At 43.8% G+C, this 17,577-nt stretch overlaps 1 protein-coding gene and 1 pseudogene across 1 annotated transcript in view; one reads left to right on the top strand and one right to left on the bottom strand.

Moving 5' to 3' along the window:
* LOC121534671 overlaps window positions 1-12,821 on the top strand; it is a 30,502-nt gene extending 17,681 nt beyond the window's left edge. Inside the window, exons 2-5 of the mRNA XM_045210090.1 lie at window positions 2,913-3,022; window positions 4,880-4,975; window positions 9,498-9,510; window positions 12,405-12,821. Coding sequence (XP_045066025.1) covers window positions 2,913-3,022; window positions 4,880-4,975; window positions 9,498-9,510; window positions 12,405-12,821 — 636 coding nt within the window. The remainder of the gene's footprint in view (window positions 1-2,912; window positions 3,023-4,879; window positions 4,976-9,497; window positions 9,511-12,404) is intronic.
* LOC121534679 lies at window positions 11,660-11,975 on the bottom strand (annotated as a pseudogene).
* Window positions 12,822-17,577: the final 4,756 nt, after the last annotated feature.

The raw sequence follows: 17,577 nt of genomic DNA, 5'->3' as shown, positions 1-17,577 counted from the left end.
TGACTGATCATCCGGATACTCCTAACATTTTCAATCAACTACCAGAGGAACTGTGGACAACAAGTGCTGAAGATGTGGGGCTGGTTGACGTAGAACCAGTGGTTGTCTCTATTCGAGAAGAAAGTGAACTCATTATCCCAGTTCACAAATCTCAATACCCTCTCAGTGAAGAGAAGATGAGGGGAATTGAGCCTACGATATCAGGACTCCAAAAAGGACAGGTTATATATCCAACATGTTCTGTGTGGAATACATCCATCCTTCCAGTAAAGAAAGGTGACACTGGGAAATGGAGGATGGTGCAGGACTTCAGACCAATCAACGAAGTAACTGTACCAGATGTTCGACCTGTACCAGACCCATATCTGGCCTTACAGAACATTTCACCCACCCAAGATTGGTTTACAGTAGTGGATCTCGCCAATGCATTTTTCTGCATCCCATTACATCCAGAGTCCCAGCCACTTTTTGCATTTACCTATAGAGGGCAACAATTTACGTATTCCCGACTTCCACAAGGCTTCCCCGGGAATCTTCAACGCTATCCTGAAGAGCCACTAACATTACCTGAGGGGGTGACACTACTCCAATACGTTGATGATCTTCTGTTGGCAGCACCCACTGCTGAGTCTTGTTTGCAGGCATCCAAGTCCCTTCTCCTGTTGGTGGCCAAAAAGGGATACAAGGTAAAGAAAGAGAAAGTGCAGTGCTGACGGAGAAGTGTCCAGTTCCTGGGAAGAGTGCTGTCAGGGAAGGGACAAGCTGTGTCTGTGGCTCAGAGGACCTCCATCTTGGAACATCCCAAACCTACTACTGTACAACACATTTTGTCATTTCTTGGCCTTACTGGATATAGCAGAACGCACGTGCCAGAATACTGCCTTAAAGTGGAACCACTGCGGGCAATCTTGAGAGAAGCAGGAAACAGAAACCTCACAGCAGTCCTTAAGTGGACTCCGGAAGCAGAGGCAGCTTTAATCCAACTCAAACAGACGCTGGCACAGGCTGAAGCACTGTCCTTACCCGATTACACCACGCCATTCTGTTTGGATGTTTCTGAGCAGGATGGTTATGTACATTCCATCCTGTATCAGAAACAAAAGGGGGAAAGAAGAGTGTTACACTACTATAGCGCGAAACTGGACAGCATTGAAACAGGACAGACTGACTGTTTCAGACACATGGCTGCCATTGCAAAAGCTATAGGTAAAACAGCCCACATTGTGATGAGACATCCACTTGAAATCAATACAGATCATGGGGTGACCGCTTTTATAGGCTCCAAACTTTTCACACTGTCCAGTAAAAGAAAATCCAGCATAACAAAGGCCATCACTGCAAAACACATTCCATATGTGACAACAGCAACCAATATGACTGATGGTATGGGTCTTGGAGAACCACATGTCTGTGAGGATAGAGCAGCCAAACAGATCAAAGTCCGAATGGACCTGCAAAACTCACCCTTGGAGGGGAACAAAATCACCCTGTTCACTGATGGATGCTGCTACAGGTCAAAGGACCCAAAGGAAGGAAACACTGCTGCCTATGCAGTGGTGAAACAAGACACAGAAGGAGGACATGAAGTAATGGAAGCAGAGAAACTTGGTCCCAATGAAGCTTCAGCACAGCTAGCTGAACTTAGGGCGTTGAGGAGAGCTCTACAACTAAGTGAAGGAAAGAATGTGGACATCTACACAGACTCTGCCTATGCACATGGGATTGCACACGTTGATGGACCACAGTGGATGAGGAGAGGATTTGTGACCAGCTCAAATGAGCCCATCAAACACAAGATTGAAGTACAGAAGTTAATTGATGCAATCCAGCTTCCCAAACGAGTGGCAATAATGAAGTGCAAAGGTCACAGCAGAGAAAGCACCAGAGTGCGTGAAGGAAATGATCGGGCTGATCAAGCAGCAAAAGATGCAGGAGGATACAATGCCCAGCAGATGGTGCAACGAGCCACTCAAGGACAGGAGGAGTTGACGACAGACACAGTAAGACAGTTGCAAGAAGCAGCAGGCGCCTACGAACAGAACGTATGGAGCAGACAGGGAGCAAGGCAAGACCATCATGGGATTTGGAGATCTCACACAGGAAAAACAGTGGGACCTGCAAAACTCCTCAGATCAATCTTAAGGGAAGAGCATGAGAAGGCTCATGGAGGATGGAAAAGTGTCGCAAAATCAGTTGAGAAAGCATGGTGGCATCCACACATGTTGGACATGGCAAGAGAGACATCAGAGAGCTGTGAAGTGTGCAAACAATACAACAACAAAGTGTCACTTGGAGCAGTGATAGGCAGCTTCCCAAGACCTGATGCACCATTTCAAGACATTTGCATAGATGTCATTGACATGGGACAGGCCAGCAAAGTGGAAGGAAAAAGGTACCTATTAGTAATGATGGACAGATTCACCAGATGGGTGGAAGCCATCCCCACAGCAAGAGAAGACGCAAAGGCCATGATTAAGTGGCTGAGGCGAGACCTCATTCCAAGGTTTGGGGTCCCGCGAATGGTCCGTTCTGACAACGATACCCATTTCAAGAATAAACACCTAAGGGAGGTAGAGCAGGCCCTAGGAATCACCCACAAGTTTGGGTCAGTATACCACCCCCAATCGCAGGGACTCGTAGAAAGAGCTAACCAATCGCTGAAACGAAAAATGGCCAAAATCATGGCCGGAACTAAACTGAAATGGGTAGATGCCCTACCCCTTGCTCTAATGTCAATGAGAAATTCACCTGGGTCTGATACCCACTTGACTCCACATGAGCTTATGACAGGACGCAGAATGCCAGGGCCACCAGCAGACAATCTTAGTATGCCTAGGCTAGATATTGCAAAAATCAGATATGCAGACTACATGCAGGCACTAATTTCTCTTGTTGAAAGATTGTCTAAACAGGTGGTGGAGGTGCGCACTCCTGCTGTTGAAACCACGGACGAGAACAGAGACATCCTGGTGGGAGATTGGGTGAGAGTGAAGGTGCATTCCAGGAAGTGGACGGAGCCAAGGTGGGAAGGGCCTTTTCAGGTGAAAGAGGTATCAAGTCACTCGCTGAGGGTAAACACGAGTAAGAAGGACGTGTGGTACCACAGAACACATTGTGCCAAAGATATAGTTCCAAGAAGAACTCTAGATCAAGTACAACAGGACTTGGCTGCAGAAGGGGAGGATGTTATGGTTACTAGCGGGGCTGGCCCTATGGGGAACAGTGACATCCAGTCAGTATCATAATATAGTAATTACCTTACAGGAAGGGGAATCTCAAGTGATGTCCCTAGAACCATGTAAGATCTGGTCATGGAGGAATAGGGCTAGTGGAATTGGGGACACTGGTTGCAATTGGAACCAGAAGGAAAACTGTAACAAAATGTATCCCCATGTGTTAAAGAGAGGTACTTATCTGTGTGAGGGAAAGTGGTGTCCATATTGGGGATTTTATGATTACAAATGTTGGCACCTTCTGGGAATGGCGTAGAGGCTATCCATATGTATTAGGAGATGCTTCTAAAGCAGCTAGGTTATGAAGGGTTATGAAGGGAAAGAAAATATGTGGTTGGCATACATGAGATATACGGCTAGGACACTGGTCAGGCAGAATTGTGTTATCTGTGGGCATGCAAGACCTGGGTTGGCAACCCACCCATTCGCTTTAGGAGAAGGGGAAGGATGGCAGTGCATATTGGAAGAGTTCTACCATTCACTGCCAAACACCACCCTGTGCAAAGCCCTAAGTTTGATTTTCCCTGAGGTTCCCCCACAAAAGGCACCTGAAGGAGTTCAGGCTTATGGAGGTAATTACAGTTGCATTACTGGAACAGGTAAGGGTGTTAACTATGGTAGGCTACCACCAGGGGACTGTGCTGTGAATGTAACTATGAACAGCACTTGGCCAGTAGAGGGTAAAACCCAGACAAAAGGGGTGGCTGATGTGTGGTGGATCTGTGGACCAAATAGAAAACTAACCCCGATTCTAAAGGGGGACTGGCAGGGCACGTGTGCATTAGCCAGTTTGATTGTACCTCTGACCATTATTGATGTTTCCTCAGACCAACTTTTGGGCATCGCCCAGCTAGCCCCAGACAGAGAGAGAATGAGGCGGGGGAAACGTAGTGCCCCATGGTCAGCAGGAGAGGAGATCCACTCTAACCTGTTGGGGGTGCCTGTGGGAGTACCATTACAGTTCCAGGCACTCAACAGGAATGATGGGTTGTGGCATTTGTTGCCAATCATAGGACCTGCCATAGATGCTGCTAAACAGCGATCTTGGATAAATTACATCTATTATAACCAAAAGAGATTTGTTAACTATACACGCACTACATTTACATTTTAGTCATTTAGCAGACGCTCTTATCCAGAGCGACTTACAGGAGCAATTAGGGTTAAGTGCCTTGCTCAAGGGCACATCGACAGATTTTTCACCTAGTCGGTTCGGGGATTAGAACCAGCGACCTTTCGGTTACTGGCACAACGCTCTTAACCACTAAGCTACCTGCCGCCACTACCCTGACTGGAATGTCGGAACAACTAGAGGCCACCTCTAGGGTGGCTAGGCAAAATAGACTAGCACTTGACATGTTGCTTTCTAACCAAGGGGGTGTGTGTAAGATGTTTGGGGAACAATGCTGTACGTTTATTCCTAACAATACTAGCCCGGACGGGAGCATCACAAAGGCCCTAGTTGGCCTGGATAAGTTGTCAGCAGAAATGAAGAGCATGGCTGGAGTGGGGAGTGGTGGGCTGTTCTCCTGGTTAAGTGACTGGTTCGGTAAGTATTCTTCTATGGTGGTTACTGGATTTCTGACCCTAGTAATTGTGTTTTTATTGTTGATGTGTTGTGCTGCTTGTATCATTCCCTGTCTCAGGAAGTCAGTGGTAGGAGTGGTGCGGGTGTCAGGAGTGATGCCGTTGTTGCCGGCCCAGGATGATGTGGGTGACTCTGCCACGGACTCTGAGACCAAGTTGGATGATCCATGATTTGCCTAGTAAAATATATACACGCATTTATTTTCAGTTTTTGCTCATTTATTACCTTGTGTTTTTACTAACCACTGTGATTGTTTATTCCTCCTGAGGTGAAGGTAAAGGATTCCTGGGTGGCTGGTAGCCAACTCAGTACATGTTAGGTGTAGGGGAGAAATAGAGGGTTAAAATTATTATTTGTCGTTTATTAACATTTTTTGATGTGATTTAATTTCCATATCCTGTTATACTCAGGGTTGTTTATATTCTGTTCAAACTGTTATTTGGAGTGACACCATAAATGGTGTCAACAGAGGGAATCTTAAATTTTCCCTTTTACAATTTTGGAATCACCCCCTAGAGGGTGTCAAAAGGGAGTCCAAATGTACTTCTCTGTTTGTGTTTTATGTTTTAATAGTCTTATGTTTTGTGTTCTATTAATCCTGTGTTTTATGGTTTGATGTTCTTTGATGACTGGTAACTATTTGCAAGTTGGGTGCAGATGGACTGAGGGTTTTAATTTTTTAGGATCATTATAGCCTATTAATAAAAGTGTGATTATTTTTGTTTGTATTGTATTATAATGAATGACACCCTGTGTTTTCTTATTTTTTGAATCACACCCTAGTAGGTGTGAAAAGGGGGATTATTGGGGATGTATTATTCTCCTAAATTGATGGGATGACTAACTTAGAAAGAATGCATTCTGGACTGTGCTAATGTAGGTTGTGACACCTGGCAAGCTGTGATTGATGTGAAGAGCTGTTTTAGGGGGTAAAATGAGATAAGGATGTGTGTCTCCAGATACTGGAATATACTGGTTCTTTGTGATCTGTGAACCTTCCTTGGACGTAGGAATGGTGTCTAAGGGAGCTGGCTCTTCTCACTATGACAGGTTGTTATGATATGGACTTATGCCTGGCAACAGGGGTGCATCAACGGATTGGCTGAGTAAGTCTAAACCACGCTCAAGTCTCTACTCTAATTGGCCAGCAGAGAGGTGGGAAACTCTCTCTGTCAGAGTATTTGAGCAAGAACATAGAACAATGGATTAGTTCTCTGAAGTGCCCTGCGAGGTATTTCAAAGAGCTCGTATATACGAAACATCATATTTACCATTGAAGGTTTTTGCATTAATTAAAATAACTAGTGTATCTTAGAAGTCGTGTTGACCTCTTTTGTTCCTAATACCAGATTTGAAATTGACGCAACTTTGACACTAGCTAGCTAGCTAGCTAGCTAGTCTAGGCTACGTTAGCTAGTAACACATGACCAAACGAGAGCTCGCTAACCATCGGTCACATACGATATAATATATAATAATATAATATGCCATTTAGCAGCCGCTTTTATCCAAAGCGACTTACAGTCATGCGTGCATACATTTTTGTGTATGGGTGGTCCCGGGGATCGAACCCACTACCTTGGCGTTACAAGCGCCGTGCTCTACCAGCTGAGCTACAGAGGACCCAACAAATGCGCAGACAAAACATGTAATCAAAAAACTGTCATTCAAATAATGAGCATTTGTCCAGCATAGATTTGACTTGCAAAAGCGGATGATTTTTGCGCATCATTTCCTGTATTTATGTTAAATTATTTGGAATACATTCACCACACTAAATCATGTTCAAACGCACAAACAAATAATTTACTTCAAGATTTAAAGTTTAAGAGAGTGAGTACTCAATTGGACGACATTTCATTGTTACATACCTAGTCTCGTCTCAGCTCAGTTTATTATCAGACTTCTTGAGGTAGTGACCGTTTTTGTCTTTCGCAGCAATAGTATGTCTTCTTCTGTCACTAACTTCGGGGTGCAGCGCATATGGTTCAGTGGCGCTCATCAGCGCCATCTACCGTCGGGGAGTTTGAAAAAGGAACGAACGAGTCTCTGATCTTGTCAACATCAGCATTTTGCTCTACTTACCGTGAAGTAAAATCATAATAGTCATCATCATAATAGTAGTACATTACAGTATATATTTGAGTAAAATAGTACAATTTAAAGGGAGTATGTCAGGGTCAATTACTGACAAATGAGAACACACTAATCCTCAGGGGTCATTTTGGGGCAAAACGCACCACTTTGTGAAGGTTTTGTTTTGATTGAAGAGCAAGAAAAGTATTAATTGGTTCCACTTCTTTCCCTTCTAAATGCGTTTGCCTAAGGAAAGCCAGTATGCACATATCTAAATGTTATAAAACATCTTTATTTTTTTTGCCACTCAGAACACAGACATTTACCTTAAGGGGAGTTACCCTCATTTTAGACTTCCCAACCATACATTTTCATGACAGTGTTCCTAATCTGCAGTAGGCAAAGCAGTTGAAAATCGGTAGGTTAACACCAAACCGTGAAGTGATTATGAATTCAGAGCAGTCGGATTAGGTCATAGTCAAATACATTTGAACAAATGAACAACAATATCACACGGAAAGTGATGTGAGCATTGCATTGTGGAAAGCAATGACTTTACAAAAACATGTATTGCAATGAGAAGCATGTATTTCTAGATTAAACACTGATTCAGTGTGGTGAACAAGTACCTGTATGATTTGGTGTGCTCTACTTGAACATGTGCTTAGAGTTTTGAAACCACTGCCTATATGATGAGCTGTTGTTGTATTTTTTTTTTACCACATACTTATGGAAAATTGCACCGGTTGAGAGATGATGGCTCTCTGAGCCTACGGTGAAGAGTACTTCTGATCCAGCAGGTGGTGCTAAGATCCCTCCCTATATTACTTGAATGATGAGTTGACTTATTCCTTATAGCTCCTAATGATTTTAAGGCCAGTGTTGGCAAACATTACTTCTGCTCCAGCAGGTGGCCATGAAATCCCTCCCTGTACGACTTGACTGACCAGTTAGTTGATGGACTCCTTATAGCTCTTAATGATTTTAAGAGTGTTGGCCACATGACTTCTGGTCCAGCAGGTCCCTTTTATTTCAACGCCTCAGGCAAGTAAAACGTGCAATACGTAGCTTTTAGACGGGTTAGTTAACAACATACATGGTGAGAAATGTAGAGGTGCGCGTATATAATAAGCCATTTAACAGATGCTTTTATCCAAAGCGACATACAGTCATGTGCGCATACATTTTTACGTCCCGGGGATCGACCCACTACCCTGGCGTTACAAGCGCCATGCTCTACCAATTTAGCTACAGAGGACCACGAATAAATATATCAATTGTGCCTTTTTGATGGAAATATGGAGGTGGGATTTTGGAGATCAAGTCATAATTTACGCGCGCTCTCTGCGAATAAGGCGGGCCAGCTGGATGTCCTAGGACACGATGGTCACCCTCTTTGTGTGGATGGCACACAGTTTGGTGTCCTCGAACAGACCGACCAGGTAAGTCTCGCTAGCCTCCTGCAGGGCCATCACGGCGGAGCTCTGGAAGCGCAGGTCGGCGATTTTTCTCCACAGGCGCTGGAAGGGCACAATGCGGATGAGCAGCTCAGTGGCCCTTTGGTAACGACGGATCTCTCTGAGACACGGTGCCGGGCCTGTAACTGGGAGGCGCTCCTGCGCGCAGACTTGGCGTTGAGCTGCTTCCTGTAGGCTTTGCCAAGGGTGGATTTGCAGTCGGAGTATAGCCTCGAAATACCCATGTGAAATGTATAAAGCCGGCAGTGCCATCTGCTGATTGGACACCATCTCCCCACCACCCCGATTGGCCCATTGCGGAGGACTCCTCTGTCGGTTACTGGAAGGGATGCTTTGCTTCTTTTTTTTAGGACCGCGAGCCCAACACAATACACTGGGCGCCCAAAACAATAGTCCACTAAGCGCGTGCGTACAATAGCACACTGCTGGCCCTTTGCACGCAATAATAGTCGTCAAAGTCAAGAGTGAAATCTTGTGTTATATTTTAATGCTAGCCTGTTATGGCAAACGAGGCCAATGGTACACTGCCTGCACACAACTACACACTGCGCGCCGGCAAAAGCACACTGTGCGCGCGCAACAGCACACTGACGGCCCTTTATGCGGAATTATAGTCTCCAAAGTCCAGAGTGAAATCTTGTGTTCTAATCTAATGCTTGCTTGCTATGGCAAACGAGGCCTAGTAGGTGTTATTGTTCATTCATGGCCTCATGTGGGAACATGATATAGTGCCATGTATGTAAGAAATAGTCGACATAATTGTGTATACACCCACTCAATTGGTTGGCTCTTAAAATAGCCTTTGGAGGTTGAGTTGTCAAGTTGAAGCCGCAGTAGCGAATTTACTTGGCTTTGACGGTCTTCTTGGGGAGTAGGTAATGGGGAATGATGTGAGGCTTCTTGTTTGCACGGGCAATGTCTCCGGCCAACTCCAGGATCTCAGCAGTCAGGCACTCGAGCACGGCAGCCAGGTAGACTGGTGCGACAGCACCCACACGCTCGGCGTAGTTGCCTTTGCGCATCAGCCTGGGCATCTCTTAATCCATCTTGATTTAAATGTTCATGTAAAATTTGTTCCCAACATTGAAAAATGTCTGTGTTTGTGTGTTGTTTTTTTTCCAGCAAGATGAAGGGGGTGATGTCCTGCAGGACCTAGCACAACATGTAAGGAAAGTCGTTGTGTACTAACCTGGGATATTTACGTTAAGGATTATGTTTACCAATCGATGACAGTATTGACTCAATACGGGGTTTGCTTTCTGCTATCCGTCGCCGTTTAAATGTCTGACATATAACCGTGCTCGAGAAAACAACAGGTAGCATAATGTATTTCAGCAGATTTCGTGCGTTTCTGTGTGAAAAGACACAAACTTATGTGCTACTTAATTCGTGCGAAAAGACACCAATTTAACACACAACAACCATAAACGGATAGCCTATTTTTCTTTATTTTCTTTATTATGGCTAATTAAACATTATGAATATACAGAAATGTTGTCTTTATTTAATATTGTTTCAAACATTGTAGTTGTATGCCTATGTACTGTTTGAGATTTTCTGAACATCATTTGTGAGAAAATACACACATTTACGTGCAACTTAATTCGTGGGAAAAATTGTTTTATTAATGCTAACGCTGTTTTCTATGCTTGATTTCGATTAATACTTTGGGACACTGGTGTACTTTTGGTCAGAAAGGCCCCTTTTCCGTGTAGGCAACAGTACACGATTTTCTTCATAATGCATTTCATATTTCGTAGAGCCTAAATTACACAATTTTCTTCATTATTCATTTAATACATGTTAAAGAGGTTAATGTAAAATAATGAAATGTCGGCTTTCACTTATGGCACTTCCAAGGCCTTTCTATTATGGTTATGTCAATCATATTATATACTTGTTGTAACACGTTCAACCAGTTAGCAAGTCAGAAATGTCCGTTTCCAAGTACCGACTAGCACTTGAATGCTGTATTATGCCAACTTCACATTCTCGTGGAAAATGGGAAGTTGTAACTCCGACATGATTGTGTTAAAGTGGTTTTGAAGTCGGAACAATTCTTAAACCAATAAGATTGGCAACAACATTTTCACAATTTCTCACTTGTAATTCGAACTTGGAGGGTCATTCAAGTGAAACTTCCCAGTCGGAACTAGGTATTTCCGATAACTCTGATAGCACCCTGAACGCGACATTAATATGTGTGATCGACAACAGTAGGGTCTGGGCCTGGCGTGTACAGTCCCCATACCCATTCCATAGGAGTGAGTGTCAGTAGTCTACTATATGTCCGTGCTATGTGAAGTAAGTATGGTGATTATTATTAAGGTTCTGGTCGTCTGAGATATCAACAAGTAAGGCTATACAATATCAATAAATATATATTTTTTTCTATTAGTTTTTTTCCACAAATAGACAGGTATTTTTACCTTTCCTTGGTAGCAAGATCTTATAATTTTTTGCTAACTTTCTATTAACATTTAATAGAGTGAGATCATTTTATTTATTTTGGGATATGTATCCACATCACCATCAGACCATTTTATTGGTAAACTACAAGTTGTATTGTCAGTGATCCAATTGACAGTTTAGTCATTTAGCAAACGCTCTTATCAAGAGTGCATACATTTTTCATTCTGGTCCCCGTGGGAATCGAACCCACAACCCTTGCGTTGCAAGCGCCATGCTCTACCAACTGAGCTACAGGAGGGTCAATACCTTATATAGTACATTTATCATAATGTGGTTGTATTCCAGAGAGGTTAGAAAATGTATCTAGATCCTCTGAGTACAATGACACGTTTGTTTTTAAACCTTGGATTTCTAATCCCTTGATATAATTGTTGGATCTGATTTGAATAGCTAACATTTCGATGGCCATAATAAATAGATATACCGATAGTGGACAACTTTGTACATTTCAGCACCACGGAGCTCCTCTATTACCCGTCTCGTGAGTGGAGATGAAGCAGAAGTGCTGTCCATTCAACTGTGCTGAATAAAGCAACGCATGCACGGAGTCTTCCTTTGTCCTTCCTGATCTGGCCAATTATTTGGCTGGAGTATTTCGGCCTGCCGCGCGTATTTGACTATTGTAGATAATCCCTTTGGATTTATGCGTTTTATTTCAACGCCTCAGGCAAGTAAAACGTGCAATACGTAGCTTTAAGACGGGTTAGTTAACAACATACATGGTGAGAAATGTAGAGGTGCGCGTATAAATGGAGAAATTGTGCCTTTTTGATGGAAATATGGAGGTGGGATTTTGGAGATCAGGTCATCATTTACGCGCGCTCTCCGCGAATACAGTGGGCCATCAGGATGTCCTAGGGCACGATGGACACCCTCTTTGCGTGGATGGCACACAGTTTGGTGTCCTCGAACTGACCGACCAGGTAAGCCTCGCTAGCCTCCTGCAGGGCTATCACGGCGGAGCTCTAGAAGCGCAGGTCGATCTTGAAGAACTGGGCGATTTTTCTCCCCAGGCGCTGGCAGGGCTCGTAACGGGGAGGCGCTCCTGCGCGCAGACTTGGCGGCTAGCTGCTTCCTGTAGGCTTTGCCACGGGTGGATTTGCGAGCGGTTTGCTTGGTTCTGGCCATGGCGCTTGCTTCCTTCTTAGACAGTCGGAGTATAGCCTCGAAATGCCCATGTGAAATGTATAAAGCCGGCAGTGGCATCTGCTGATTCGACACCATCTCCCCACTACCCCGATTGGCCCATTGCGGAGGACTCCTCTGTCGGTTACTGGAAAGGATGCTTTGCTTCTTTTTTTTTTAGGACCACGCGCCCATCACAATACACTGCGCGCCAAAAACAATAGTACACTAAGCGCGTGCGTACAATAGCACACTGCTGGCCCTTTGCGCGCAATAATAGTTGTCAAAGTCAAGAGTGAAATCTTGTGTTATATTTTAATGCTAGCCTGTTATCGCAAACGAGGCCAATAGTACACTGCCTGCACACAACTACACACTGCGTGCTGGCAAAAGCACACTGACAGTCGGGAGTATAGCCTCGAAATGCAGAGACGCGCCATGGCCAGAACCAAGCAAACCGCTAGCAAATCCACCGGTGGCAAAGCCCCCAGGAAGCAGCTCGCCACTAAGGCTGCTCGCAAGAGCGCCCCGGCCACAGGCGGTGTGAAGAAGCCTCACCGTTACAGGCCCGGCACCGTGGCTCTGAGAGAGATCCGTCGTTACCAGAAGTCCACTGAACTGTTCATCCGCAAGCTGCCCTTACAGCGCCTGGTGAGAGAAATCACCCAGGACTTCAAGACCGACCTGCGCTTCCAGAGCTCCGCCGTGATGGCCCTGCAGGAGGCTAGCGAGGCTTACCTGGTCGGCCTGTTCGAGGACACCAACCTGTGCGCCATCCACGCCAAGCGGGTGACCATCATGCCCAAGGACATCCAGCTAGCCCGCCGTATTCGCGGAGAGCGCGCATAAATGAGGATGACCTGAACTCGAAAATCCCCCAAAGGCTCTTTTAAGAGCCACCTCCATATTTCTATCAAAAAGGCACAATTGTTCCATGTATACACGCACCTCTACATTAGCCACCATGTATGTTGTTCACTAACACGTCTAAAAGCTACGTATTGCACCTTTTAGTTGCCTGAAGTCTAGCTTCAATGTTTGTGTGTGTGTGTGTGTGTATATACTCTGGCATCATCCACTTCCTCTGAACTATAGTAGCACAGTAAAATGCTTTACAAAGGAGGGGGAAAAGAAACGAGTGATAATATAGGCCGAATAGTAACAAGAATTGTGTTCTGATGAATAATTGACACTATTAGTTGTGTGTAATAATAGCCTTGCATGCAGTCCAGAAAAAACATTGCATGCCAACTTACTTTGAAAGTCCCATGTTGCAGTGCTGCTGAGAGACTCATGCAGAGGCCAAAACTTTACAGTGGAGCACGGAGGCCATCTTGTGGTTAAATGTGGGTACTGCACATCATGGTGATTCCCTTTCAGTATTTGCTCTTTAGGCCAGCGTTTCCCAAACGCGGTCCTGGGGTCCCCAAGGGGTGCGCGTTTTGCATTTTGCCCTAGCACTCCACAGCTGATTCTAATACTCCAGCTTGATGATGATGAGTTGATTATTTGAAGCAGCTGTGTAGTGCTAGGGCAAAACTCCCAAAACGTGCCCCGAGTTTGGGAAACCCTGCTTTAGGCTAATACTAGCCTATTAGGATGACTTGGTTCGATCGCTTTAATGGCAACTGCTGAACTCTGGTTTTCACTAATTACTTGTCCCAGGTCACCATTATGAATCCAATAGCAAAACAAATGTTTCAAAATTGCTCAATAGTGAAAGAAGGGCAGGAAACGATGGGTTCTCAGCAATATTTATAGAATATTTCATCAACAACCAATTACTATTCAAGCATAGACATTAGGATCATCAACAAATATTCCTAAGTCATACTACAAAAGGGTTGTAACGAAATGGATTTGTCTGTTCAATGCAAGTTCAACGTCAAAGAAAAAGTGCATCACCACAACAAACGTGACTTTAGATACACTGTAAAAAATGACTTTGTGGAATGTACTCAAGCTATTACAGTCAACAAAAGCACACGTCATATTATTGAGTAGATATTTTTGCTTGTTTTTATGAGTAGATAAGCTTGAGTAAGTTGTTTAGATGTGGTCCAATACATAGAGTAAAGATGATAGAGGTAAAAAATGATTATATTACGTTGATTCAACTCAAATAGACATTGTGTTATTTTACCTGAATGATTCATCCTATTATGTATTTAGACCAAGTCAGAAAAATGTTCACATTTTTACTTTGGATTCACTCAATCAGATCCCTTAAGAGAAAAGGTATCCGGACACCGGGAATCCATTTATTTAAACATCAACGGTTTGCAAAACATCTGTTATTATGAGATGAGAAATTACGGATTTGCAATCAACACTGCAGGTAAATCCTGATTGCTGCAGGTAGGCAAAACCGTAGAAATAGGAACTACAACACTAACTAGTATAGGATCTCTGTGGGCAGAACCATTACTTACGAGAGATACAATGGAGCTTCAACCCCATAGACGTCACGGGGAACAAAATATTCTCATAGTAACCATGGATACCTACGGAAATGGAGGCTCAAATAGCTCGTGTTTGCACTGTGGGATATTTTTCAAACTACAATGCCAAAACATTGAACAACCCCAATAATCTAAACACTTTTACTAGTTTGTTCCTATAACATTTCTCTGTTCACGAGCACTGCTGATGGATGCCACCTATATTACTTTGGTCATTTTTCCTTTAACCCATTAATGTTGTAGGTGCGCCTTTTTTCAACAGTTCCCAATAGAAATCTGTACCGCACCTGCTGCTATTTCAACCTCTAAATGGCCGCCTATGAAAAGCCAAGTGACATTTACTTCTGATGTACCGACTGTACCGACTGACCTGTTGCAACCTCTACAACCACTGTGCTTATTATTTGACCCTGCTGGTCTTCTATGAACGTTTGAACATCTTGGAGAGAAATGTGCCCTTAATGGCCACGTACTGTTGTAATCTCCACCCGGCACAGGCAGAAGGGCACTGGGCACCCCTCAGAGCCTGGTTGTTCTCTAGGTTTGTGCCTTTCTAGGGAGTTTTTCCTAGCCACCGCGTTTCTACATCTGCATCGCTTGCCGTTTGGGGTTTTAGGCTGGGTTTCTGCATAGCACTTTGTGACATCTGTTGATGTAAAAAGGGCTTCATAGATCCACTTCATTGATTGATTGATTGATGGTAGAATTGTCAAAATACCAGTGGTAAAAGGTGTGTACCTTGATGAAACCTCAAAATGGTACGTACAACGGATTCAAAAATGGACATTTCAAACCGCAACTGTATGGGAACAAAATGGACATTACATTTTACAATGACATCCTTCATTAAAAACACCTATTTGGTATCTCTTGTATACAAAAACACAATGGAAAATACCGTGGCAGTGACCCTTTAAAACACACCTTGCAGAATAAACGTGTCTTCCTTACCCTCTAACCTCTTTAGCCTAGATGACCGCCACGGGCCCATCGGGGATGGGGTCCCAGACCGCAATGTGCTCGAGCCCCGCCTCTCGGTGACCATCCCCCGGTAGGCAGAGGTTGGTCTTAGCACAGATTCTGTGCCACAGGCGGCTTCACCAACAACAAGCGGGCCTGTGGTAGAGGACACCGTTCCTGACCTGCTACCAGAAAAAATGAAGGGAGAGAAGAGTTCCAAAAGGCACCTCAGCGTTTAACTACGAAGGTGTTACAAAGTAATCCTGACATTCAGTCTATGACAATTGTCCTCTGGCCTGGCATTCTGCTTAAGACAGTCATTTGTTCTTGAGGCCTGTCATCTTGACTGTGAGCTTTGAGCAGTCCAGCTCCACAAACACTTTCTGGAATGCCTTGAACATGTACTCCAGCTTTTAGGGGTGGCTGAGATTCAGAGCATACAGTGAGTGGAAAAAGTATTTGATCCCCTGCTGATTTTGTACGTTTGCCCACTGACAAAGACATGATCAGTCTATAATTGTAATGGTAGGTTTATTTGAACAGTGAGAGACAGAATAACAACAAAACAATCCAGAAAAACGCATGTCAAAAATGTTATAAATTCATTTGCATTTTATTGAGGGAAATAAGTATCTTGTCCCTGACATCCTTGGAGAGGTCTTTGGTCTTGGCCACGGCGGAGAGTATGGAATCTGATTGATTGATTGCTTCTGTGGACCGGTGTCTTTTATACATTTTTTTTTTATATACAGGTAACACGCTGAGATTAGGAGCATTCCCTTTATGAGTGTGCTCCTAATCTCAGCTCGTTACCTGTATAAAAGACATTTGGGAGCCAGACATCTTTCTGATTGAGAGGGGGTCAAATACTTATTTCCCTCATTAAAATGCTAATCAATTTATAACATTTTGGACATGCGGTTTATTCTGGAAGTTTTTGCTGTTATTCTGTCTTTCACTGTTCAAATAAACCTACCATTCAAATTATAGACTGATCATTTCTTTGTCAGTGGGCAAACGTACAGAATCAGCAGGGGATCAAATACTTTTTTCCTCTCACTGTATGTCATGCCAAGAAGAATGGCAGAAGCCTTTGCAAAACTCAGACCGGTGATCACTTAAGGATGACGCCTACCTCCTCTGGACCATCACTCGCCACGGCACCCTCCTTGTTGATCGCATAGATTTGCTTTACATGTTGCGCAAGGTCTTGCAGGAAATGACCCCCTCAGCTTCCTGTAAAATAAATAACACACAAATACAGACATTCTGTCAATGTGGGGAACACATTTTATTCCACCTGGATTACAACATGCCCTTATTTGTTATCAGATTGCAGTGAACATTCTTTCCCTCTCTCTCTCACACACACACACACACACACACACACACACACACGTGATCGAATATTCATGGATGAAAATGCTTTATTGCCCCCACACGGTAGTCTTTAATGAGGCCACCTCCAGTAAAGCTGAATAATAATTCCTCACTGAACTCACATCATGACCCTGATATAGAATAAAATCACTGATCTCATTGGATTCAATCTGTGCATGTGAAATCTATGAAATCACCGACCCAAGTATCCTATATTTGCAAAAGGTGTACAATAGCACAGCGGGGCCCGTGGCTTAAATTGCAGCACCGAACATCAGCCAGCTAAATACAAAACAGTGCATTTTTCCTGAGGATACTTTACCATCCAGCATGACCCGCAATCTGTCTGAAAGTACTCCTCCCTTGGAATGGAATAAGGACAGCAGCTTAGGGGTGTCCTGCATAAACCTTGCCTCAAGATGCTTTGCGGTGAGCCTGTGGAATTGTTCATTGATCTGAAAGACAAATACTGAAATATCATCAAGCAAGGCTCATAACAAAGAGGTTTGTCATAGTGAAGACATCATTTGGCATTTTCTTTTTTGCCTGCGGACTCACCTGAGAGGCTTCTAAACAGAGCAGGCTATCTGTCTTTCATGTCTTCAACACTGGGACACTGGTTGATCACTTCCTGTCTTTTGGCGTGCAAATGTCTTGGTCATATTTCCTGAAATCACCCTTGTGTGGTCCTTCTTTGCATGTTACTAATTCTATTCTCTGAGCGGCCACATCTGTTAAAAGAAGAATTTAGACGACTAAACATAACCATTAACCCATTTTATCAAGACCCTATACAACTACAA

This window comes from Coregonus clupeaformis, chromosome 33, assembly GCF_020615455.1.
Source record: "Coregonus clupeaformis isolate EN_2021a chromosome 33, ASM2061545v1, whole genome shotgun sequence".
NCBI lineage: Eukaryota > Metazoa > Chordata > Actinopteri > Salmoniformes > Salmonidae > Coregonus > Coregonus clupeaformis.
The sequence above is the reverse complement of the archived record's forward strand: the minus strand, read 5'-3'. Positions and strand labels throughout refer to the sequence as shown.